The 26,142-nt window shown below is 39.7% G+C and overlaps 1 protein-coding gene across 5 annotated transcripts in view; it reads right to left on the bottom strand.

The window, feature by feature from the left end:
• Positions 1-17,423, bottom strand: part of TMEM117 (transmembrane protein 117) — a 219,052-nt gene extending 201,629 nt beyond the window's left edge. For 3 of the 5 annotated variants that reach the window (XM_064508082.1, XM_064508087.1, XM_064508077.1), the window contains exons 1-2: positions 14,442-14,565; positions 12,162-12,466 (exon numbers count right to left, since the gene is read on the bottom strand). In XM_064508082.1, the coding sequence (XP_064364152.1) occupies positions 12,162-12,438 (277 nt within the window). In that variant the 5' untranslated portion in view covers positions 12,439-12,466; positions 14,442-14,565. Of the gene's footprint in view, positions 1-12,161; positions 12,467-14,441; positions 14,706-17,404 lie in introns of those variants that run through there. The other 2 variants (XM_064508074.1, XM_064508076.1) reach the window with 2 other exon arrangements.
• Between the last annotated feature and the right edge of the window lie 8,719 nt (positions 17,424-26,142).

The following is a 26,142-nucleotide window of genomic DNA, read 5'->3' as shown; positions in this document are numbered from 1 at the left end:
GACCTCATATGCCATAATAATTACCACAGCATGAGAATAATAGATCTGTTGTCACTCAATTTTTTCATAAATTAAAATACCAAATGAGCAGGACTCCAATTAGTTTTGATGAGAAGTGAATCATGGAATCTGTGGTGGAACTGACACATTTTGAGGAACCTCAGTTTGTGTAACGTTAGTAATAATTCATTCTTAAGAGTAACTTAAAGCAGAATTCATTCTTAGACTGACATTCTCACGCTTATCTGAAGTCTGGAGACAGAAGAAGGGTCCAACATAAAAAATGACTATAGGACAACCATACAAACATTAAGAGTATGATATACACCAGTTCCACACCAATAGTATCAGGAAGTCAAATTGTAACCAGAATTCCAAGGAGCAGTAACTTGAATTTCATACATAACCTCACACAAGCTTTAACCAAGTTGAGATTTAGTTTGCTAGACATCTGACAATCAGAAAGTCATTCTGACAGTCACTGAGTGTATACAGACTACATCTGTAAGCTCTTCACAAATACAGTAAAAATCTTAATTGAAAATTGAAATAATTGCAGTTTGTCCAATGAAAAGCCTTAGCCTACACAACTGTCTGAAGAGTTAAGTCTATATCACCAGGGGTCCAGTGAGATTTTGGGTGAGAAATGCAAAGGAAAAGGCAAAATGAAGATGAACTTATTGGCTAAGGTGAGAGTCTCTCTTTCAGCTACAAACTTCAAAAAAAGTCTAATAGTAACTGTAAGAGAACACAATATTTGGACTTACTTTAACAGCCTGTATTTCATCAGGTCCTTTAGCTTAGACAATAGCCACTCTAAGGGTCAGTTTCACTGAAAAATGATAAAAGAAGTCACCATAAAGGTGACTTCCATGATAAAGTCAAACAGTGAATCTTTAAATCATTAGAAACTCAGGTCAGCTGCCAGGGAGAAGCTTCCTGCTGCTGAGGAGACATGCATGATGCCTTCCCAGGTTTCGGCTTCGCAAAGGAAGCAAACACAGTATAATCCTCAGCTGGAGCACTTAGGTTGCAAGAGGCAACCTAACTGAACTTAGAGCCTACTCAAATACACTTTGACTCACCAGATAGGTCTGGATGATCAAAACTGAAATAGTCAAAGGAGAATGGTGCTGGTAAGCTGTTTGGGAAGAGAGCCTTTCCATCTACCTCTATATGTTAATCTGATAAAAGGTTGCTCCCTGGGGATTGTGCTACAGAAAACTATTCCATCCCAGAGGCTCACCCATCCAACTTTTAGATGCAGAATAACTTAAACAGTTCTGGACCTCAGGGACTAAATGAAAGAAAAAATAATAAAGGCATGTTGATGATACAGCTTTGAGGTCTAGAATGGTTTCTATGCAGCATGACAGTGCACAGCATGTTAATCTTCAAATAGTCAGAAAAGAACTCCCCATCTTGAAATGCTAGTGTCTTAACAAGGAATAGGCACAGAAAATGGTACATGGCACCATGAGGTTATGCAGCACTTTCTCAGTATTCCTGCTGAGTATTTCCAGCTCGTTCAGAAGAAGACCCTTTTCCAACACACCTCTCAAAGTAAGGAATTCAAACCTTTCCAATAAAGTGAAAAAGGTCTTCAGCTCGTGTTGAAGTATTTATTTTAGGAATACCTTCTAGACTAAATTCAATACATCTCGTGTGATGGTGAGGAAAAATAACTGTAAATGCTGTCTTGAGGCATTCATAACCACAAAATGAGAGGCTCTTTAAAAGGTCTAGATAGTTATAAAGGAATGTCAGTTATTCAGCAACAAAATGAACAGTGCCTTTCAGAGCACCAAAGACCCCTAAGTGATCTTGACGCACTCAGGAATATGCCTGCTTTTCCTTCTCCAGGGGAGTGGCCTTTGAAGGATGTCATCCTTCCATAACATGTCACACCAAGTAAATAGCTAGAACAGGCTTAATTTGTTTCTTCAACATGAAGATGTGGCAAAAGATGGCTTTATGGCATGAAGGCTCATGTCTCCTGAGGAATAAGTTTTGTAAATATAAAAACAAAAAAGAGGGACTGAATATAAAGCAAGTAATGCGTGAATCTTGATCTCGGTCTTTGGCTTTCTAATGGAGTTGTATCAGGCATCAATCTGATTTCCAATGCAACACTCACAATACCCACAGCAGAAAGTGAGTGAAGAACCTTTAGTCTTGAGCAAATGGAATAACTTTTCCAGAGGTAAAGTTTTGTCTGGAATAACTGATCTATGAGAAGGAACTCGTGTAGTATAGGTAGAAACAGAAGTACTAAAAATGCATAGATTACTGCCTAGGACACACCACCAAATGAGACTTTTGCACCAAATGTATGACAGTATTGTAACGCTTGATACAAACAGGATCTAACAACAGGGTGTTGTTAGAGTGCTTTGCTAAGACATTTTCAGGTATGTTACGGGTCAACCCCACACTGCAGACAGCACTGCTGCAGTATACTCCTTTTGGCTCTAAAGAGGCTATGATGTATATATCTGTTTTGATGTATGCCACTAGTATAGCAATCAGAAACACGGAGAATTTGCCTTCTTTATCCGCAGCCTAAGTGATGGGAATCTACAGACATCCTCAGGACAGCACTACTCCTGTTTCACTCTGCATTTACACAGGTCCTAGAGAAGTGACCTCTAATTTAGATAAAAACTGTTTCATCTTTGGCTGCCACACGTAAGAGGTGAACAAGATAAAAGCATGGCCTCAAACCATTTCAAAATAATCTGAGCTGGCAGGAAGAAGCTCATCAGGCAGAGTGGAAGGTATGACGAAAACCATTCAAATAGATTTTACATTTTCACTCGCTATATATGAAAGTGATACAGAACTGACTGCTCTACTAAGCCATAAATTCTCTGGATCAGGAACTCCATAGAAGTTCCACATAAAATATTACATATTAATATATTTTTCACTTTCTATAATTCATGAAATTCCAACAAATTACACTGTCAGGAGTGAATTAAGATTCATATTTTTTGTCACTTAACCTATGAATCTACATTGCCACAGAACAGCAAGACAGGAGGCTATTTGTGTTTTATTGTTAATTAAAGCTGGGATGTCTCAAGTTTTAGGTCTTGTTTTCTTTCTCTCAAGTAAACTAAAACTAAATACCACTGCTGCTGTGACTCTCCAGAAACAGTTTTTGCAACCCTGCCTGATCTCTTTATAACTGCTCTTCCATGGTATCTTTCATTCTTTATTGAGTATATTTGACTCCCACTGGATCTTGCACAACAAGTTTAGTTTCTTTTTTGCTTTAGTATAAATAAAAATGTTTTTCTTAATAGATGCACATTTCATCAGTGTTCCAGAAACAGAAAACACTATTTAGCATGTGTATAAGTGAACCTATAAAGCCTTAAGCAGCCGTTCACTTTGAAAGATCATACTCCAGTGTTGCAGATGAAAAATGAATTCAAGGTAATTTAAAAGAGACGAAGACCTCAGTAGAAGAATCTGCCTCTTTTCAACTAACTGACAATTTGTTTTGAAACATTTTAGTTTTCCTGACCTTTAGTGAAGTGGCCAAAACCAACCAGTTTCCCATTATCTTAACTGAAGTAGGAGGAAGGAGGATTTGATAAATACTAGAGTTTATAAGAACATGAGAAAATTTGTGAAGGAGTTGCTTCTTAGTAACAGATAGACAAGAACAAAGACTACTGTTAGCTTTATTATTTGTCTTCAGAATGGCTGTCAAAGATATCTAAAAATAGACATATTTTTGTTCAAACTTTGAACAAATTGTTGGAGGCTGGGAAACTATTCTGGGAGGTATCATTACAGTCTTGCCTATTCTTACATCCTTACCACAGCATTCATGTTGGCCTACTGTCAGACAGAATATGGAGCTGGAAGCATCACTGTTTTAACACAAAATTTTTAATGCTCTAAAATCTTATGAATTGGAATAATAAACAATTGATAATCCAGGTGATCAACTGTATATGACAAAGATAAAGAGAGGAATTACTGTGTCAGAAGTGGAACAGGAAAATGAGGCAACGTGAAAAATTGAAATCATGGTTGTAGTTTGAGATATTTAACTGATGTGTTAAATGATTTTTCTACTTCTTGTTTGGGTATATAATCTCAGATATCTTAAGCTTCTGCTTTGCTGAGTACAAGGGAAGCATTGCTTTTCACATTTTAAATGTTTTTGGATATTTAAATGTCAAACAGAAAATCACCAGTTTTTCTAATTGCCAGTGTTATCATTAAATTACCATCATAACCATCATTAAATTATCATCAGCATTTTTCACATGGAAATTTCAAAAGAAGAGTCTTGCTCTCAAACACCTATGTAGTCATCTACTTCTATGTTGTGACTGGGCTCTGGCACAACTGCCAGCGACTTCGCAAAGCAAAAGTCAATTCTAACTAAGCCTTCCTATTGGCACCCAGGAACCATAACATGCTAGTGTTTTGGCAATAATAAATAAGGGCTATTTGTGGATTAAGTGTCAGAGCAATCCTAAAAGGTAGTTACATTATATATGGTGGAATTCACTCAGCAAAGTACTAAAATGGAACTGTTTCTGGAGTAAAACATGACAGATGCATAAGAACACTTCACCTTACCCAGAAAACAAAGCAAAGTATAATGCTTTATCTGAATCAAGCTTAGAAAACAATCTGGACTAAAAACTTTTTGTAAAAGCTTCATGGGATCACTGTTTCTTACAACAATGCTTAATGTTCATGTCTCAGTTCACCCTGCCCTGCGGCTCTGCGGCTTTCAAGTCTGCCCCAAGGAAAATCCTCTGATACCTGGAGGCACCAGTCTGAACCTTAAAGCAGAAATGTCTCTGCTGTTTCTGCCATTCCTCTGCCAGGGGCTACGCAGTGGGGAATGGGACACTGTCCCTTCTGAAGAAAAAGATATAAGAAAGTAGAAAACTTTTTTACAACATCAGAAATGAGTTATGTCCCTTGTCTGTCTCAGTAATCCCCTCAGGAAACACTGTGTCACTTCCCTTCCTGTCCCATACAGAACAAATACTGATCGCTCCTCTTCAAACATCACTTTGGTTAGTAAGTACATTTACAATTTTTTCCATTTTTGGTATGAAAAATATTTTAGGAAATGCATAAATCACACTTACTATTTGTCAAATATTTCTTAAATCATGAGAACATATTTAGAGTTTTCAAAAGCCCACAACAGCGCTTTCATTTTCAAAAATACGCAATGTATAACTCGAGAAAGCAAGGCAGTCACACTGGCTGATTTGGAGTCCCAGTAAGATCACAGAAAATGAAATGTCATCAGGTACATGAAGAACTGTCATGCCACTCTGACAGTCTAAGGGGACCTTTAGGGGCACAGGCACAGCATGACTACGGAGAGCAAGTTCTCCTCAGGTCTCTCCGTGCAGCACACAGCGAGGTGGTCATCCACTCAAACCCTGTCTCCATCTCCCTACTGTATGGAATAAGGAATGGAATAAAGCTACCCCTGCACTAGGTTACACCTGCACTACACCCATCAGGTTACTCTTGTTGGAAGAAAGCACACTTCTGTTTCTATAGAAGAAATCAGGGAACTAAGACGTAAGCCTTTTAGTTACAAATATATAGGGATTCCTACTCTTGTCCTTAGGGCACAGTGTTGCCTCAGGCCAATTTTTAAATTGCCCAATCACCTAATCTCTTTTTATTCTCTCTTCAAAGAAAAGGCTCCATGTTACTCTTGTCAAATGGCAGGCATCATTTCAACCACACTTCCAGTCTCAAATGGAAATAAAAATCTGAAAGTCACGTCAAAGAGATCAAAACATAGGGTTGACATATCAGTATTAAGTAGCAATGAAATTATTTTTAGTCTTCAGTTACTGGATGCTAAATATTCTCTACAGCCTTCCCATGACAGATAATCTGACACATGGAGCTCTTTTCACAGTTTCTTGCTGCTGCTTTGGAAATCGGAGCTGTGCCTCAATGGAATTAAAGCTTCCACTGAAAAGAGCGCAATTTTTTTGTAGCTACTGTCTTTACCTCTCCAATTAAACTCTATAATTTACCACCTAAAAGTAACCTGATACCAGACTGATTCTGTAACTAAAGCTAAGTGCAGACAATGGAAATCTCATTGAGCCTCATGAGAGGAAGCAAAAGCTGCACTTCTAAAAATACTAAAGTAAAAGACAAAATCAGGAGGTCACTTACATGCTTTTTATTTATGTTTCAGAGGTCATTTGTGGTCTCCCTAGTGAATGTGTGAAGTTCAAACTGACATCTTGTTACTGGCTACGCACCAGAGCTGGAATGTGATGAGCCTGCACTCACTCAGTGGCTGGCTGTAAGTTTCTCGGTTTTTTGTTTCTTGTTGATGATTTTGGCTTTTGAAAATGCTTGCTCACAGTCATTTGTGCATTATTATTAGCTAACGGTTAGATTAGCCCCTTGGCACACATTTTGTACGACCAAAATAATCTTATTGTATTGCTTCAACACTCTATGGGAAACAAAAGAGGTGAACTGAAGCAATCACAGTAGACCTTGAATGTCTTCAACAGCATTAACGTGCTACTGAAATTCGTACTGAACAGACTCTTGAAGATGGTATTTTTTTACCCACTCACTATCACAAGTTGCTTTCTATTAGACTGAAGTCATCAATGGAAATGAAAAAGCCTCAGCAAAGTTGCTGAGTAATTAGTGACACGTCTTATTGTAATGTAAGATACAGAACTGACAAGGGAAAAGAATATACTCTATCAGTCAGGTTAGAATTTATGCAAGTATTGCCATACACCCATCACTTGTTCCTACAGATGGTGGCACAACTGTTCATATAACTACTATCACAAGCCAGAATGGGAAACAATCTGGATGAAAAATTACCATGCAAAAATCGTATCACTTCTTTTTTTCTTTTTTTTTTTTTGGCAAACCAGACTGCCTCCTTCATTAGGTCTGCATGCCACGTTAACACCACTGAGGAACTGATATGCCACAGCAACGCTAGCAATCATAACCCAGCTTATTATTGCCACCAAGCATTTCACTCTGTTCAGCTACAGCCCAGGTTTTACACCAATATGACCCTAGATGTTTCAGAATTTTCAAATTAAATGGACTATTTTATGTATTTATCCTATGTCTGTTAGCTGCCTAACAGATTCACTTTACTCATATTTAGTGCATTATCATCCTGACTAAATTCCATTCCGCCTAAATTCCTTTTGCAATCTGCATACATTCGGTGCTTAAGCTGTTATATACTTTAACTTTTGACATAAAAGCAGATGCTGAAGAGTCTGTTTATAGGTTTGTAATATCTTTTAGAGCCTTCCAGAAAAGATGCTTGACAAAAACCTGTTCTGAGACAACAGGTCTGCAGTGGGTGTTCTGCTTGAAACTGACTGTCATAAAATAGTTCCTGGCATAGCACTACTGTCCAGCTAAAAATCTGCAACATCAGTGTCGGCCCACAGCTTACAGCAATTCCTACAATGACTGTTTTATTCATTCACTCCAGTGTCTGTGACGTTTAGGTTATCATTCAATTCTAAACAAGCTGCATACTGTGGGCATTTATAATAGAGCAAGCCACTAACCTTGCTTGCAGTATTATGACGGTTTCCCAGTTTTTAAAAACATGGCTCTATTTCTATATATTTTGTTTCCCACCATTTGTTATGACATTTTAAGCATTTACTTTCCATCCATGTCATTTAGAAAGGAACTTCAAATCATAAATTTATGCACACTCATTAGCAATTGAATAAAATCCAGTCTCTGTAACAACAGACTTTCAATCTGTTTTTAATATGTCTTTACAATCATCTAGAATCAGAAAAATATGCAGGTAGATATATGTGTGTTTCATAGTGTACTTATATTTAAAAACTGAGGTATTTAGTACGCAGCATAAACTAAGGATTATTATATATTAGTCAAAACAAAGATGCTGAACTGAAAAAAAAAATACTACCTTTTCCAAGCATACTGTCCATTTTAAGAAGAGCAACTGTCTTTCAGACTGCTAAAAATCTATTCGAATATAAGACAATTTTAAATTAACATGATAGATCAAATTTATACAAACAGATGGAAAATGCACAGCCTGAATTTTGGGCCAAAACATTTCCACCGAACTCAGAATTTGGGCCTGAGGCTGGACTACAGAACTGCCAATGTACATAAGCTGAGAAGGTGCCAATTAAAACATACACTTTTTAATGAACACAATCCTATGCTACTTTTCCAGAAAGTGCCCCAGAGAAATATGAAAAACGTGCAAGAGCTTATTCAGAAATTTCTTTTAAGTCAGTATTGAAGATCTGAATGCATTTTTTGAATGCATAGTGTCACCTAATAGGGTCAGTTTGTAAGTTGTTTCTGCTTTTAAAAAAGCAGAAAACAATCAAGAAATCTCTCACTAAGTGAGATACAGTTTTCTGTATCTAAGAAGACACAGTTTTCCCCTGCCACAAATAACTGTTATAAGGAACAAAAAAATGGAAGGGTCCTTATCTTTATTTTTTATTTTCCCAAACTTCCAGTATTCATCTATGACCATTCATTTTCCAGTGCAAAATAAAAAGTATGGCAGAACACAGTAGCTAACTAAATACAAAATATGCTCAGTGATGAATCAAAAGAATATAGTGGATAATAGCCAAAAGGCAATTTTAAAATTCCATTTGTTCTGACCATATGCTGTAAAGATATGAAGAATGAACTAGATAAACACTGTTTTCATTGGAAATATTTATCACTGGAGATGTTTATGAAATGTAATGTTATTTCTTGACTGAATAGCAAGAAATGTATTTGTTTTCTAATCTTTGAAGTTGTTAGCTGTGTCTTGAAGGTCCCTGAAGAGGTCACTGTTCAAAGGTTGCAATGAATATTACCAACTGAAAACATTTCACCATGTTCTCTAGACTCAGGATTTCTTGTTTTCAACAATATAGTTTACCTACTCTTTTCCTTCCTCAATAATGCTTAGAGGCCGTTGCTCATGCCAGTCATGACTGTCAGACATTGTCTGTCACAGATGGTAAACTGTATTACAATGTAGTTCTAGCCACACTACTTTTCTAGCTTACATGCCAGTCCAGCAAAAAGAAATACAGAAGAGGAGGGAGGAAAGCGCCGGAAGTGCATAGGGAAAGAAAATCCCTTTAACTCCTCTTCAATCTATAGTGAGATGTGCAGACTAATCCTTCTCAATTTCAATTTGCAGCACACCCTCTGAGCCAAGATCTGACACAGGAAGTTAGACTGGGGTTATCTGCTTTCCTGACTGCAGGAAGTTATGCACAAGCCCCCAGGAACAACTAGTCACAATTCCCTCCACAAACAGAATCTGGAAGAGAAATACAAGTAAGTAAACAAGCAAATAAAAAAAAGAAAATGGTTCCAAATAATCATCAATGAAAGAATAAGATTAAATGGAAAAGATGGCAGAAGCAGCAGCTATTTAAAAACACAGACCAGGGAAATTAAAAACAATAACAGGGTGAATTTATAAAGTGCTTGACGTTAGAAGACCCAGAGGGCATACTGGAGGATTTCAATAAAAGGCGAGATTTCTAGGCAGTAGATTATTCTCTATTTACAGTAGGTATAACACAACAGAAGGAAATTTGTTTAATCATAACCATGCTAATGCAGGTAAAGCAAGACATAAAAATAGTGGCAAATAACTGGCAGGAAAGATTTCAGCATGAGCTGTACAAATGGCGACCTAGAGACACACTCAGGCTGCAAGCCTGCTCTGAAATCCACATCATTGTCCCCTCCATGCTATCACTATCTGCACTAGCTTGGTCACAGCTAGCATGGCCAGCAGCAGCACAGTCACGCAGACCACCATCCGGTCTCACTGTATCACAAGCAATAGCATGTTTACACTGACACACTGTGTGGGTGCAGCTCCCCAGCAGCTCGCACCAACGCAAGCTCAGGCTGCTGGCGCCCCCAGCTATCTGGGCTGCACAGTCCCTGGCCACTGCATCAGCAATTCAAGCGACTGCATCGGTAGACGACAGCAGAAGCAATTCATTTTGCATGGGATCAGCTCCCTGTGCTGGCTCATTGCTCAATCACATTAACATCAGCGCTGGCTCTAGGGAGGCATCAAACCCACATGGCTTATGTTAGGAGAGGACTGGGGTAGGTTTACACTGCCTTAACTTGCCACAAAACTGAACTTGCAACAAATACCCGCAGATCAGACTGTATCTCCATCCCATTGCTAACTCAGACCCTTGCTTTAAATACAGTATTCCTAAACCAGCACTGCTGTCAGAGGTAGGAAAGGCAGGAATCTCTTGCCTGCTAGCTTCCTCCCAACACTGATCCCTCCTTTGTGCTGCCACAAATATCTGTATGATCAGATCTTTATTTCAGAAACACTGATGTCTGTCCCCCCAAGGACAGAATTAGCCACATCACTGACCGCAGAGATCCTGTTCCATTGAATAGCCATCAAGATGCTCAACTATTTTTCAGAATCAGTGCTTCAAGAGAAGTCTATATTAAGAGAAGTCTCCTAATATGGCTTATCTTCTTTGTCCCTAGACATAATAGCTTTACATCTGATGTACTGAAACACTTGATACTGGTTTTCTTTCTGTCTTAATAGAATGAGGCAAATGAAGGAAATGGCCAATCACTCATGTGCTCAGAGATGTTCCAGTAACGATCCATCTTGCAGCTCTATCAATTTAAGAATACAGCACTAGTCCATGCAGACCAGCAACCTGTCTTTGACATACGTGGAGTCAAATGCTCCAAAGAATGGTGCAAACCTTGCACCTGGCAAGAATAAGGTAATCTTCTCCGTATTTTCCACTTTTATCTAAAACTTAGAGATAGCCTTGAACCCTAGGATGCAACATTTACTAGACCCTCTAAAGCTATGACTCAGTTAACACAATGGTAGATATTTTTATATATTTATATATTTACATTCCTTTTCACCTTAAGTTCTCAGACTCAGTATTCACTCCAGGGTCATTCCATTCCTTTCAGTCATTCCACAGACAACAAGTTCTGCAGTTTAGTTACATCTTGGGTATAAAAATATTTGCTTTTATCATTTTTCCTTTTCCTAACCTTTCTATTTCATTGACTTGTTCTTGCACTAGGAAACAGAGAGGACCTGCTTCAATAGTACTGCTGTTTTCATAAGCGAGGTCCTTATCACAGTTCTACTAAAACTGCCTACAACGGCTGCCAAGGTGCAGACCACACCAGTCATGCCACAAAGGTTACCGTGGTTGGGAATCTATACAGCCAGTAGGTTTATTTGTGCTTGAAGTATCATATTAGGAACACAATGGATAATTTTTATTTTTCTAAAAAATGAATGCTCATTAAAATGGTACCAAGGATTTAGCAGGCTGCATTAGAAACAGGAATCACCCGTTTACTCATATAATGCATTCAGTGAGCAATGACAGTGCTCTGTTGCAACACCAATCTGCATTGGTTGTAACAGTCAAGTCAAGCAACCATAGTGTCAACACTCAGACATCTTTGCAGCGAAAGAAACAACTAGTATTTCCAGTAATTGCAAACTGTGGCAGTTCAGTAGCTTCTTCACCAGGAGCTTATCCCTTTATGTAGTAAATGAAAGTGGTGGACAGCTGATGGTGGTAACCTTACTCTCTCAGCATAAGCTGTCCCTGTTTGGGCACAAAAGCCCTAAACAAAAAGACAAGATCAAGGAAACCAGAGCAATTCTATAAATCCTAGAGCTCTCCAACAAAAAAGAAAAACATTTAAAACCAATTATTTTTTTCCCAGCTCCCATACTTAGTGCCTCTGCCTCCATTCATGTGATTCTTGGCAAAACATTTAGTGTTACTGCCCTTTTCTACCCTCTGAAGATGCAACGCAGTATTTTTATGATATTGAAAATCACTGACTTCTCAATTATTTCAAACACATCAGCTTTTGCTGCTTTTAGCCTTTTTGACTGAAATCATTGTTCGTTATGCTTACACATGGCATTAATTTCCACAGTGATGTAAGCTCTGATGTATCACATTCTACACAGGTCTAAACATTTGAACTGATTTATGGCAAAGTTTAAAAAAATTGCAATGAGCAGAAATTTTAATGCAGAAGTCACAAAGCTACTATCAAGACATCAGTAGGTGCATCATATAACTTACCAAACAGACGCTGATGGAACAGAAATTTCCCAGCTATCAGTCCTGTGAGAATGGCAAGCAGCCATAGAAGAACCTTCAGAAATCTCCAGCCTCCTCCTTCAGGGTATTTATTGGTTACAAATGAGAAACAATTACCAACAACAATAACATTGGCTTCTGTCTGACTGTGAGATACTGGATCTTCAGCAAATATTAAGAAGTTAAAGAAGATCACTAAGTAAGCCACAACTAAGCGAGACCATGGATGCTGGAAGTAGTAGCGGAAGTCTTTATCCATCCTCAGATACTTCAGAATTTTTCTGTGCCTGTATATAAAGATACAAATGCACAATGTTATACATACCATGAATTCTGGGAGCTTAGGAAATACCTGCACATTACAAAAATCAAATCACTATCACCTTTTAATGAGTCACTTTTATTATGTCAGACTTGACTGACAATGAAATTTCCAATCAAAAAGCATTATTAGATCCAGACAGAGAAAAACTGCAATTTCTGTCAATTCCCACATAAGAACAAGCAAACATACATATGTAAAAATACTGTGCTGTAATGTAATCTCAAGCACTTCTATATTAGCCTTTTAAAGGTACAGCTCCATAGACATGGCATGAAAATATAGCACATAAGGACATGATAGGCTACATGAAATGCAAGAGTGTCTTTCCTTCCACATTCCAAAAATACGACACAGATTCCACAAATGTTCATGCTACATTACTAAATTGAATCTTTGTCTTCATGTGAAAAGCATAGAATGAGTCCAGCGAGGTCTACTGCCTCATCTCCTGGAAGTTTATGAATATAAACTCCAGTCAGCCGCACCACAAATGTGTGTTTATATGAAGGAGTAACGTAATGGAGAAATTCCTAGAATTAATCCTTACAGTTCAGACAAGTCTGTGGAAATTTTTCTATTGATTTCAGACAGTACACCAATAATTAAGCATATTTTCATAAACCAAGAGTACCCTGAGCACAGACTGTTTTCTGTGAATACAAAAACTGTATTTTGGAACTTGATTACTTATGTAGTAAAGCTAGTGAAAAATACAACTAAGAATGGCTAAAGTTTCAGTTGTTTTGTCATTGGATTTCTCTTTTATTCAGAACAAATTACTTGCTTCATCCTGTTGAATCACTTTGTATTCACAAAAAAATAAAGCCTTTGTGTTGTGGAATACCACAATTATTCAAGAGATTGAGAGGGTAGGAAGAAAAAAATTAACTAATAATATCACTTGTTTATTACAGCCTGATCCTTGAAAAACATACGGTACTTAATTGAACAGTACAGATTTTTGTAAATGTCACCTGCCCTGCAGGAAAAGGAAAATAAATAAATACATACATACATACATACATAAATTACCTGCTGCTTCTTGGACCATGGACTAAATATTACAAATGGCCTGTCACTTAAAAACTATTTAATTCTATAATCTGAATTATTTTTGTAAAAGTACACAGAATCCTGTGTCCATCAAAAGCAAACAAAAGAATAAATACTCTGTTGGCAGATTTAGACAGTACATCCAGTAAATAATAAAAAGGCAGCTTTTATGCTGATAGATTTCAAATAAATTGCATATGAAAAAGCAAAAAACATACTAGAGTTAAAAAGTTGACCCAAGGAACTATGAGCCCTTTGAAAACTATGAATAAAGTGATATAAATCAAGAGTCACTGCCCCCGCAGCCTATGAAAACACCAGTTTTGAGAGATGCAATCACCTTTAGAACTGTAAGGACACCCAAAACTACCTTATCTTTTCCATATTCATGTTAACAGAAAGAAAAGTTCTGCTGTTTTTCCCATGCGTATGAACCATCTTAAACCCTGAACAGGGCTGGAAAAAAACAAGTGTATGCCCTGGTATTTTTGGCCGCTCCAGCACACCCTACAACTCGAGGGCAGGCAGGCAGCAACTGAAGACGCAGCTTCCTGGGAAGTGTCTTACAGCCTTAGGAACCAACACTTTAAGCAGCAGTTATGCTAAAGCACTAACAAAAAGCCCCGTCTTGAAGCACAGCCCCATTTCAGTGCCAGAAAACTGGGGTGCTCAGCAACCCGCGCACCCTACGCGCATCGCAACCTGTTAAATCGCGCTATTCCCCACCGCACCGCATCGCCCGCGCTACCGCGCGCAGCCCCCGCGCAGCCCGGCCCGGCCCAGCCGAGAGCGGCCCGAGGCTCCGCGGCCCGGCCGCGCACATGGAGCGGGCCCGCAGCGCGGAGCCGGGCCGGGCGGGGGCTGCCCGCCGCCGGCGCACTCACCGCGACGGGGGATGCGGCGCCGCAGGCGCGGTGCCTCCTGCGGCGCGGCTCCGCCTCTGCCGCGCCGCCCTCTCAGCAGCGGGCGGCCCCCGCGCCGCGCCGCGCCGGCAGCCCCGCAGCAGCGGCCGGCAGGGCCCCCAGCCCCTCCGGCTCGCACAGCGGCGCTGGCGCTGCGTCCCGCCCCCGGCCGCCGCGGAAAAGGCGGCTGCGGCGGCGGGAGGAGGAGGCCGGGGGAAGGGAGGCAAGGCGTGGGGAGGGGAGGGGAACGCGGCCCCGCCGCCCGGGGGAGCGCGACCGCGGTCGGCAGCCGCGCAGCCGCGGCGCTGCGGCAGGGTCCCGGCATCCCCGCCAGCGAGAAGACGCGGACCTGTGCGGTGCTGCCGCGGGTGCCTGCCTCCCCCTAGGAAGGGGGGTCCTGGGAGCCACGGCTGTCTTAAGCCGTGAGGAGGCAATGAAGGAAAACGGGTCCAAACTCAATTCCCGCGGGCCAGACTTCAGCACTAAGTAATTAGCTGTAGATTACAGATGTGGGGAGTACGGGGTCAAATTTGGAGGCATATTACCCAGAAGCAGAAGCACTGGGGTGGCAGTACCTGCCAGCCAGCGTAGGAAGGTATAGGAAAACCCTCAGGTTGGGGGGAGGGTAGTCTAGACCCATTTTTCCCACAGTACAGGGGCCTTCGTGAGGGCAGGGCCAGTCTGCGGGCTGCACCCATATTCAGTATTGTCACACTATTGGCCAAAACACCTCTATGCAGCCCAACAGAGTTCACGTGGCACTTCAACCTAATTGTAGACCAAAACCTTTTTTTGTGGGATTTGGTCCATAGTGCTAGTTTACTGGTATTGCTGATATCCCAGAACACCTTTGCAGGATGCTTTGGCAAGTTCATAATGCAGAATGTGCAAGGTCTGGCTGATCCTGAAGATGGGTGAAGCCAAGTTGAAGCTGATACACACATTCTTAATAATTCATTAAGATTGCTGTGAAAAGTCATGTAACTGTTGGAAGTAAGTAGCTCAAACAAGGCTTCACAGTTAAAACATGGATATTCATTTGGTTGCTTTGGGCAGGGGTGTGTAAGTCCACAGAGGAGTGTGTAAGGGCCTTTCAGTGCGTCACGTAGTGAAAGATGTCAACACAACCAGAACAAGCACCCGAAGAAAGACTTTGAGTTAGGCCCTTTGCTTGGTGAAGGCTGAACAGGGTTTGATGCTGTTTGCAATACACTGTCCCCAGTGGTTTAATCTCTTCTATACTTATGGCAATATAATTTTATAGATTTCTGTAAATAAACATAAATGTATTGAAGGTGCTATGGCCTAATTATCCTCCTCAGTGGAATAACCTATGAGACCCTCAATTTTTGGTTACCTGCTTAGGTATAAAGATGCAACATTCAATATTTAACACTAAACATCCTCCCCCAAACTATCTTTACAGTAAACAGAAATTCAAAATATCCACAGACAAAAAATCATGTGCTGCTAGAGAGGACAGAAACACAACATACTACACTGCCTGTCCGTGCAACAATTCTGTGTGCACTGCTGCACTGTAATCAGTCTCCTGACAAATAACCATCTATCTAGAAGGAAGCAGCACCCACCACAAAAGGAAGATCACACTCTTTTTGCATCTACACATTACAAAAAAAAAAAAAAAAATCTGTTCAGCTCAGATGGAGACATGCTACAACTACAGAAAGTTCAGTTTTTCAGATGATAAACCAGCACGTTTTTGAAGCTATTATAAAAGTCAATCAAATGAAAATCATCTAGATTTCTATTAAAGTAACCAAAGATGGAACTGATCGGTATACCCCCACTTACCAAATTTCCTGTTTCAATCGCTTCCTTAGGAGAAGCTAGTATTTTTCAAAGAACTATACTATTTCACTCATTTATTAAACATAAAAAATAGCTGGACCTTCCTGATCCCTTTTTTTAATCAAGCAGTCAAGTCCCATTTGATGAAATACATACCTGAATAACAACATTGAAGAAATAACTCAGGTAGACAAGAATAATCAGGCCCAGTCACTAAAAGACAGGAACTGCCAACAACAGAAAGAGAAAAACAAGCTCCATCTATAAAGCCGTCAATAACTGAACAGGCCAGCAGTAAAGCCAGTAAGTTGAACCTAAAAATCAGGTTGAATCAAGACAATGAGTCATCTTGAAAACGCTAGTTTCGATGCTTGTGAATGAAATTATTTTACCAGCATTCCTACCATAAAGTGGCATTAGTTTAAAGGAACTATTTTTCTGCATCGAGTTTCCAGCAGACTTGTGGGTATTGAACTGTGTTATCTTACTACAGTATCAACTTCTGCAGCCACTTTTACACTCAAATCTGAGGAATCGGCCTTCTGCATATTATCCTCTAGCTGGAAAGTTATCCTAAAAGAATCTGCTGTCTCAAACAGCACCGCCTGGTACAAGAAAACACGCCAAGCTACTGCACATTCCAAAACAATGACTCTGTACAAGCAGGCAGGTTTGTTTTTTATGCCAAAAGAAAAATGGTAGTTTTGTCAGTGAAAAGGCTGCAAGCCCAAACTAAAAAATTTGTGCACTCTATTCAAGAGCAATACATAAGGAAGATGCAATCTGTAATAAAACTACCTATTCTTTTGCAGTGTATCCAAGACTGAAGGGTAATTCTGGACAAGGAAAAAAATGCTATAGCTTCCTCCTAGAAAGCTCTTTGGTATCCCACGTTGTCTGTACGGACTGTGAACTCGGCTGCTTGGTCCACAACCTGTGGACCACTTAACACCCCTCAAATTCTGCAGCATCACTGAGGCTGGAAAGTACCTCTGTGAAAATATACAGACTATGTATTTTAAGGTTAATTCACTGTTACAGTTTTTAGAAGACAATCTTACCTGAGGCCTATTATGGATGTTTCTTGCCTGTTCTAGCACTTTCCCTCCCAGACACCCCGCAGGCAGACTCACCAGTTAAAACCGGATCCAAGCAGCCCTGCTGCGCCAGGGCAATATAGCGCTGGTGTTCCATAAAAGGAAAGAGGGGTAAGCATCACCTCTGATTGGTTAGAAGCTTCTGGAATATGAGAGGAAGTGCATAAAAGGCCTCGTTCCGGGCTGGTATGGAGAGTGCATATTGGTGAGGTAGAGTGTTGGTTGTGTGATTTCTGGTATAGCTAGGTATAGTAAGTAAGGTTTCTCTTTTAGCCTAGCCTGAAGATATTGAGAATTTCTTTGACAGCAGGTTGCTCAAAAGCCAGGTCCAGCTGGCTTTTGCACTTTGCCAAGGACAGATACTGCCCAACCTTCCTGGGCAACTTCTGCCAGTGTTCAACCATCTTCAGGATAAAAAAGTCTTTTCTTACATTTAAATGAAATTCCCCATATTTCAGTTTGTGCCCATTGCCTCTTGTCCTGTCACTGGATAGCCCTGAGGAGAGTCTGGCTCTGTCTTCTTTACACCCTCCCTTCAGCTATTTATACCCAGTGATATACCAGCATTTATACCCAGAGCAGCTGAGCCTGCTCTTCACGTTGAACAACGCCAGCTCCCACAGTCTCTCTTCCCGCTCCTTTCCTGCGTGGTGGCACAAATGCGTCTTCCCAGGCTTGCTGCTGTGGAGAAGTTCTTCATTCCCTCAAACCTCAAAACCCTGTTGTTCAGGGACGGTGCTCCTTCAATGTATTTTTCTTCAATCCCTTAAAACATTATTGGAAACCTGTCTCAAATTTCACAGGGCAACCAGTCTCTGCATTGTAGATCTACTCATTATCTGCATCCCCACTTTTTTCTTAATAAGAGAAGGGAAAGGAGCATATTAAAACATGAAAAAAATGGAGATATAAACAGAAGCTGATAACAGTTAATATATAAATAAGAACTTGAACAAAAATCAACATTATATGCAATACACAGATGAACTAGTAGACTACCAAGTCATGCGAGAGATACTTTTTTCTCTTACTATTTAACAGTTTCAGTAACAAAACTAGAAAAAGATTGCAAATTACCTAAACATGGGGGAATTAAAAATAATGACGAAAGGACACATCTCCAGTGCGAAGGCTCTGGGCTCTTTGATTTGCTGTGAACAATCTAAAACATTTCAAAACAAATGCGAATAGGAGCAAACTCTATCTGCTATTTTTATAGGGCAGAAACACCTGAAAAAGCTGGGGTTCACATTTTAACAAATATGCATTATGTTCTAGTTAAAAATGGTAGTAGATTCTTGGGATACATAACCACTGTAGTTAGAAACTACAAGGTACTGTCTTTGTTAAAAAAGGCTTTACTGTGCCTTCATATAATTTCCCTGTGTCTTGATCTCATTGCTATCAGAAAAAATTAGGTGTAACATGACCTACATAAAAATTTTCCTTCTTTACAAAAATAGTGCTTTCAAATTCAAGCACAGTGTGATAACTCAATTATTATTTTCAAATCTGTACATATATGAAATAGGAGTAAGTTATCTAGTAGGGTAAAAGGAGTTCAACTGCTGATCATGCACTGTCATATTCAACTCACTGGACCCAGGGAACAGAAACCCAGCTAGGACAGATAGAAGCTTTTTGGCATTGGTTATTGGGTTTGGGTGAATAGATACAGATTATAGCAAGCTTGACACTGCACCAGTATAACTGCAGAGCAAATTTACCCCCAGTGAAGCAGACACATACAGGTGCTTGTGTTAAGCATGGCGTGGCCCAGTGGATCAAACCCCAGGAATACGACTGAGTTGTACTTGCTAATTAGTTCAGTAGGACCATCCAGATGGTAGCACTTGAACAACTATAATCTCACTCAAAATAATCAAATATATTAGTATTAAACATAGGAAATAGCTAATCACAGTCTGAAAATGATTAATAAAAGAATCATCTATATCCAGCAAAGTCTAGAGATCGGTTTTTTGCTGTCAAATTTCTAGCTCTGGACAAGTGATGAGAGGACCATGTTTTGTGACCTTTCTTTAAAGCTTTTTCTCATCATATATAGAGATAGGCAATGTCTGTTATGCAAACAGACTTCTTTTTAAATGGCCAGAGAATATCCAGTGACAAGGGCCTGCTATTTTTAACCCGCACTAATACACTGTGAAAAAACATAGTTATGCAAAAGTTTTACAATGATAAATGTAATAAATTATTCAGGAAGTGGGAATCCATGGAAAATGGACAGGCACTCTGAATAAGTACCCAAGAGTACAAGTAAGAACGTACGGTGCAGTTAAAATGCCCTTTGTTTATTCAATTTCCTTTCATCTATAAAAACACCAATGAGTGCACTGTAGAATATTTTGGAACAAATACTAAATATTGGAGACCTTCAGCTTTTCCTGAGACATAGCAAACATGATCTTCCATGTGTGTGTGCATTTAGATACTAAATGGAAGGAGCTGAGCACTAATACTGCAGAGTCTTAGATGCTGAAAGTGAACTATTCAATTACTTCCGGGTTTATTACAAGTCTTTCTCCTCTCCTTCCGCTGCATTTCTGCCTTTTCAAACACTAGCACTGTAGAATAAGGATCTGTAATAGAGTTTTATTCTGCCATATGTCAGAACGCTTTATGCAATCAGTAATAAAAGCCCTAATTGACATCACGGAGCGAGCCCTTTGGAGGATAAAACCTACACTTAAAGGATGTTTTCTTACTCTTTTTGTTAGAGGTTATTTAGGGGCGTTACTTGTCGTGGGTGACTCCCTTTCAGAAAAAAGGTCTCTCTGACTGATCTCCCCCACCAGTGGGACGCCAAGAGTTAGAATCCCCTGTCCCGGGTGCTTCCTTCTTTCACCCTAGCTTCAGCATATCTCAGGGGAGCTTAGCTGTGCTCATGATGCCTGTGTTGAAAGGTAAATTGATCTAGCAGCAATTTGAACCTTTTCTTAATTTCTTTGAAAATTTGGATGAGACCTTAAAACAGCAATGAAAAGCACACTAGGAGCTAGAGGGAACCCGAGATTTGATCTACTATGTTCACAGCTATGTATGCCATGGAGAAATAGGCAGGAACATGGTATCTAAGGAAAGATACGCAAAATGTCAGAGGAAATAGAGAAGAGACTGACTTTTGAAATACTGATTTTCCCACATCACAAGGTAAACAGCCTTAGCAAGGTGCAGAGACTCTGTGACTAATTAAGACAGGAAGTGAGTTAAGGACTTTCTGTTTTCAGCACTGAGTGTGAGCAGTGTCTTGGCCAGTCACTTTTGCTTCATCCAGCATTAGTTTACATTGACTGTACCTCATCAAGAGAGGAACCAGCACTTGCATACTGATGGAAAACAGGATAAATAATAGTACATCATCAGCACAGTGTTGCTGTTTGAGTTCAGTCTTTCACAATGTCTCAAGCCAGTCAACTCAAGCAAACGCTAAAAGGAAATGGAAATACGTATGAAAACAATGCTGCCCAGTATCTCTCTTTTGAGTTCACCTGGAAAATGACTGGATCTACGCTAGTGCTGCACCAGTGCATCATCCTAGATCATATGCAACAAAGAGATCTGCCATTAAAAGCAGTTCACATACTCTGGCTCTACTAGTAAGGTCCCATCTATACAGAATTCAGTGAAAGATTTTTTACAGATTTCAGTAGGGTTGTGATTTTCTCTATGTAATACTCAGAAAAACAAGAAATTCCAAAATTTTGTCCTATCCGTTTTCACCTAATTACTGCATCTGCCTTGTATTTATTTATTTGTTGTTCTTAACAACAGGAGAGCATTTAATTTAAGTAAAGAAACCTCAGAGAACATAACTACTTTCCAGAGTACTCAGAACTAACCACCAGCTCATCAGATTATGCAAACCTCAAATTCGGCTCTATGCTCAAAAATGACTTCTGGCCAGATGACCCACCCACATACAGGAGGTAATTTCTATTCTTGGCAGATAAGGTCTATTGTAAATCTAGGCAGCATTGTGTTAGGTGGATGTCTGCCAGGACCCATTAACTTTCTGAAAAAGGTCCTGCTACAGCCACAAATGCTTGGTTATCAGTACAGTCATCCAAATGGGACTGAAACAGTCTAAGTACATCTTTTCTCTCATGAAGAAATAGCTACCAAATCCAATGGAGAGGAACACGGAACAGCCTTAATCAACAAGAAAACATGAAGAAATGGAGATGCTGATGGAAATTGTTGAATGTACCCAGTCTCATCAACAACAAATGCTGTTTTCTATGCAGTTTTCTCCTGGAATCCAGTCAAATTTAAGATCTCAATATTTTTGTTCAGTGTATGATGGTCTGGGAAGAAAGCACCCCCACACAAGCTCTCCCCTGACAGCTTAAGATGGAAACTGCAGTTCATAAATCTGTTCCAAAGGCCTAATGGAGCTGTCCAGGCCTTCACAAAGTTTTTCATGCTTTCTTTGATCTCAGAATCACTTTGAGCATCATCTAATATGATTATTAAAAGTTAACTTAAGCATTCTAAGCACAAGGGAAACATCTTTGACCTTATCGACAATTTGCAAAGCAAACAGGTTTTAAATAATTAAAATTTTTCCCTTTGGAGAGAAAAGGCAAATCCAAGAACCACAGAAATGCTAGTCATACTGTTTAATGCATTTCTGGAATGTGTTCAGACAACACATCATGGAGGCAGAACAAAAAATCTGAAAAGAGCGACCCAAAGGGTGATTGGATTGCAAGTCATTTTTCACATTAGGTAGTCACTACTATTAGAGTAAATCTATGAAGGAATGAATCACATATGAAGAATTTAATAATTTAAAAATTACTGAGAACATGAAACAATGACCATCACATTGCCCTTTACACTGTGAAGGTGCATAAAAAAATGTAGATGCTATGTATAGTGTCTATCTACAGATTTACCAGATCAGCATAATGGCCAGAAATGGACAAAAAAAAACAGTAAACCATATTCAGAATGAGCTCTTTAACAGTGTGAGGAAGCACTTAACAGAAACATGTAAGAAATATGGGAATTCCCACCAATTGTGCTTCATTCAGTTTATTTTGCAGGATATTTGCTTCTTATTATCAAAGTGTACCAAAACATGCCAAGAATCAACTCTCTGTAACTTCCAGGATAGCAAAGCCTATTGCTGCAAATCTGTTATCACCTATGGCAGTGGTTAGAAAACCCACAGTAACTCAAACTTGGCTACCCACTATATTTCAATTCAGTTTAAAATAGTTGTCTACTAGCATGTTCCTGGCCACCCTGGATCCTGGCCACTGTTTAAACAGCCAGAAAGAAAAGTTTGTCTAACTAGGAATTTTAAGGGACAGAACTTAGATAGTTTATTTGCTCATATTTATGAGAAACATACAGAAATACCTTAGAGCTTATAAAATGTAGAACTATATTCATAGTGTTACGCTTACTAAAATACCCAAAAGAGAGCTGACCTTTATACTGTAACAAAGAAACACTTGTTATAATGGCAAGAGAGCATTGTGTTCTTTTATATGTACACATAGCAATATATGTATAACAATATTTCTTCATCAGTGACTTCCCATAACTTTTAGCCATTACAAAGAAATACCTTTCTATTTGATTTGAACATAATGTGATGTGTTGGTTCCTTAGTTACATTTTTTGAGACTGACACACAGCAAGCGCTGGCATGTTCAGAAATCAAAGTCCATTTTGATGTGCGTAAGAGCACCTTTCACACATATCCTCGAAGTTATAATCAAGTGTGACTGTAGGAGAGAGCATGATTTCTTTGTTTAGCTAGCTATGGGTGTATGGGAATAGAGACTACTTAACGTAAACAGTTGAAGTTTTCATGTATTTCTGAAAGAAGTAGTTTGCATTCATTCTTATTCTGTATGGAAGAAAGTTGGTCTTGCTGACAGAATAACTGTCTAATGCTATAATTGTTTTCATGAAAATATGGTTATTTTTGGAGAATATGCTCATGAGGGAGAGAACAATCTAAAATGAGTTTTGAAGAGCATCTGGATAGAGACCTACATGCAATGGAGCTCCACAGAAAGAAAGTGAAGTTGTAATATTGCCCAGTAAAAAGATTTCCAATTTTCAGCTAGTGGAAATGTGTTTACTGTTTGAATCATCACCTGTAGATTGGTATGGATGTAGTAATAAGAACTGAACATAAAAAAATGTGAATTTCCATTGTCAGGGGGACAATCATAGACCTTGTACAGACCTTCCCAGCACCATCACAACAGAAGAAAATGTTGGCACACTACACTATTATGAAAACGCAGATTAACTGAGGATTCCATCAAGACTGTAACAGCCGCATTTAATAAACAAGAAGTGAACAGAGCATTGTTAAACAAAGAGGAAGTAAATGTAGAGGAAAAAAGATAGTAAAGACCACAAAAAGAAAAGACCCAAAGGTCATACAGAAAATACTGTATCAAAGTCTAGCAAAAATGTTTCCTCCTTGTATATGTTGTGTATTGCCCAGTTCAAAGAATCTTATTACAATGTGGGCTATTTTGCAGTATGCGCTCCCTACCAAAACAATCACAGCCATAACTATGTGCAAAAACTAGTGTCTGTTGAAAAACAATACAAGTATAGGGTAAGAAAATATAACTAATAAAAAAGGCAAAATTATAATAATGCTTATGCCTATGCTAATAAACCTCTCTATTCTTATCCTGAGACTTTTCATAATGACTTACAATTTGGATAACAGTTTAATTATCAAAAATACTTTAATAAGACTGAAGCACACTAAAATTGCAAGGCTTAGCATAAACAAATATAAAATCTTTGCTCAGTTTTGTTTTTCTGGAGCATGTTTCTTCTTTGTCAAACAGGAAACACTGATACAGGAAAACATGTTTAATACTCAGATTTAAAAAATACTTTATGCTTTGTTTGCCTTTTTTTCCAAAAGGTCCTATGAAATGCCAGTGTATACAAGCCCTCATTTTTTTAAATCTTCTACTAAGCAGATGTTAAAATCCTATTTCTGTACTTTATTGTACATCCACTCCCATTTTCTGTACTGTACCCCTCTGACAGACTGGTTGGATTGATGTGATGTCACCTCAGGGAGTCAAGGTGATCTCAGTTTGGTGACAGATACTGCAGTCTCATATCAGTCCAAGATTTCCAGTATAAGTGTGGGCTGCCATTGAAACCAGAGTCCCACAGGCTTGGCCACGCATCCTTATTGCCACACTGTGCCAGTACTAGTGCTCCTGGGCACACATGTGTCTGAAAACTTTTCCTCAAGATATTTTCAGCCAAATCAGTCCTTCACAAATGTGAGTACCAGCACATGGGAGGCACCAAGAACACTGCACCAGTGATTTAAAGTAATTGCGATAGTATCACATCTTTGGTTGCCACTCTGAAGCTCTAATACTCTTTTTCCTCTTGGAAGAGCTCTTGTCTAAGAGTTGCTTTAGCTTTTAACGACCTTTCTGCTCTGGGAGGCTTATAACAGAGGGATTGGAGCTGACTTCACTGTTCACTGGGAGGTATCTGCTGTGTCTCATCTCTTGGTTTCATGTGAACTCTCTCTCCCTCTCTTTCAGCCTCCTTGCTAGAAGAAAGATAAACTGCAGCTTCTCTACAGCCCCAGCAGTCCTCAGTTAGTTCCAGCTGTCTAGTGGATGACGTGTCTCCATGGTGACTTATTTGCTGGACTAGCATCACACAGTAGAGCTCATATACTGCAATTACAATGCTAGTTCACATTTTGCAGATGGGACACTGACTCCCTCAGCTGGTGTCTTCCAACTTGGGGACGTGACAAGGTGTAGACACCCACGTCTACCAACTCAAATCAGTTGCCTTCAGAAATCCCTGAGCTACAGATCTCAAGGCTGGAAAAGTATACTGGGGAAGTATTACTATCTGCTTGCCTTACTCTTTTCTTTCCCGTGGGAAATAAAATGCCCACTGGTGGGGATAGGCTGCTGGGTTAGATATTTGGTATGCCCTGTTACTGCATTTCTTATGTTCTTACGTTGAATAGCAACCCATAACGCCCCACTAACTCCTTGTGAGTCTGAAAGAACATCAGCATCAAGACACGAAGTGCCCGCAGTCCTGCTACACCTACAAATGCCTGACTATGTTACCTGTGGAGTCTAATCTAGATCACAACATAGATCAAAACCACTAGGTACAGTACAGAACGCAGAAGAACACTTCTTTTAAAGAAGAAGAAAGAAGTAGTAGCCATCTTTTTCTCATCGGAGGATGGTGCTTTTCAACCTGTGGACAAAGGTGCCTGTGAAAAGTAACTATCAGAAGCAAACCTACCATCAGAGCATGCTTAAATTCACAATACTTGACTCTCTTCCAGTGGGAACTTCAAAAAAAAAGTTTAAGAAAACTTTTTTCCACACAAGTCAAAAAGGTGTAAAAGCCATCAGTCTTGTGGGTAGGACACGCACTGAGAAGCAGGTGCCTCCCTCCTCTGCCTGCATTTAGACGTTGGCAATACAGAAGAGTCACATGCTGGAATAGAGAAAATCTTCGTTGTTCCTGTTGGAGCTGTGCCACCGAGTAGCAAATAATGCAAAATTAACTCCCTCATCAGGAGCAACGGCTTGAGTTGACAGGACTGTGGTTGTGGGCTCCGCTCCCTCATCTCTGGGCTGTTCATCTGATGACTATGTAATGCAAAATTCACGAAGCACATCAGCGGCTTGGCGTGCTCCTTTGCCAGTTCCCTTGCGGCCCCTTCCCCGCTGCCCCGCGCAGGAGCTGCAGACCCG

Source organism: Dromaius novaehollandiae, chromosome 1 (assembly GCF_036370855.1).
Source record: "Dromaius novaehollandiae isolate bDroNov1 chromosome 1, bDroNov1.hap1, whole genome shotgun sequence".
NCBI classification, from domain to species: Eukaryota; Metazoa; Chordata; class Aves; order Casuariiformes; family Dromaiidae; genus Dromaius; species Dromaius novaehollandiae.
This window is presented reverse-complemented; position numbering and strand designations above follow the sequence as displayed.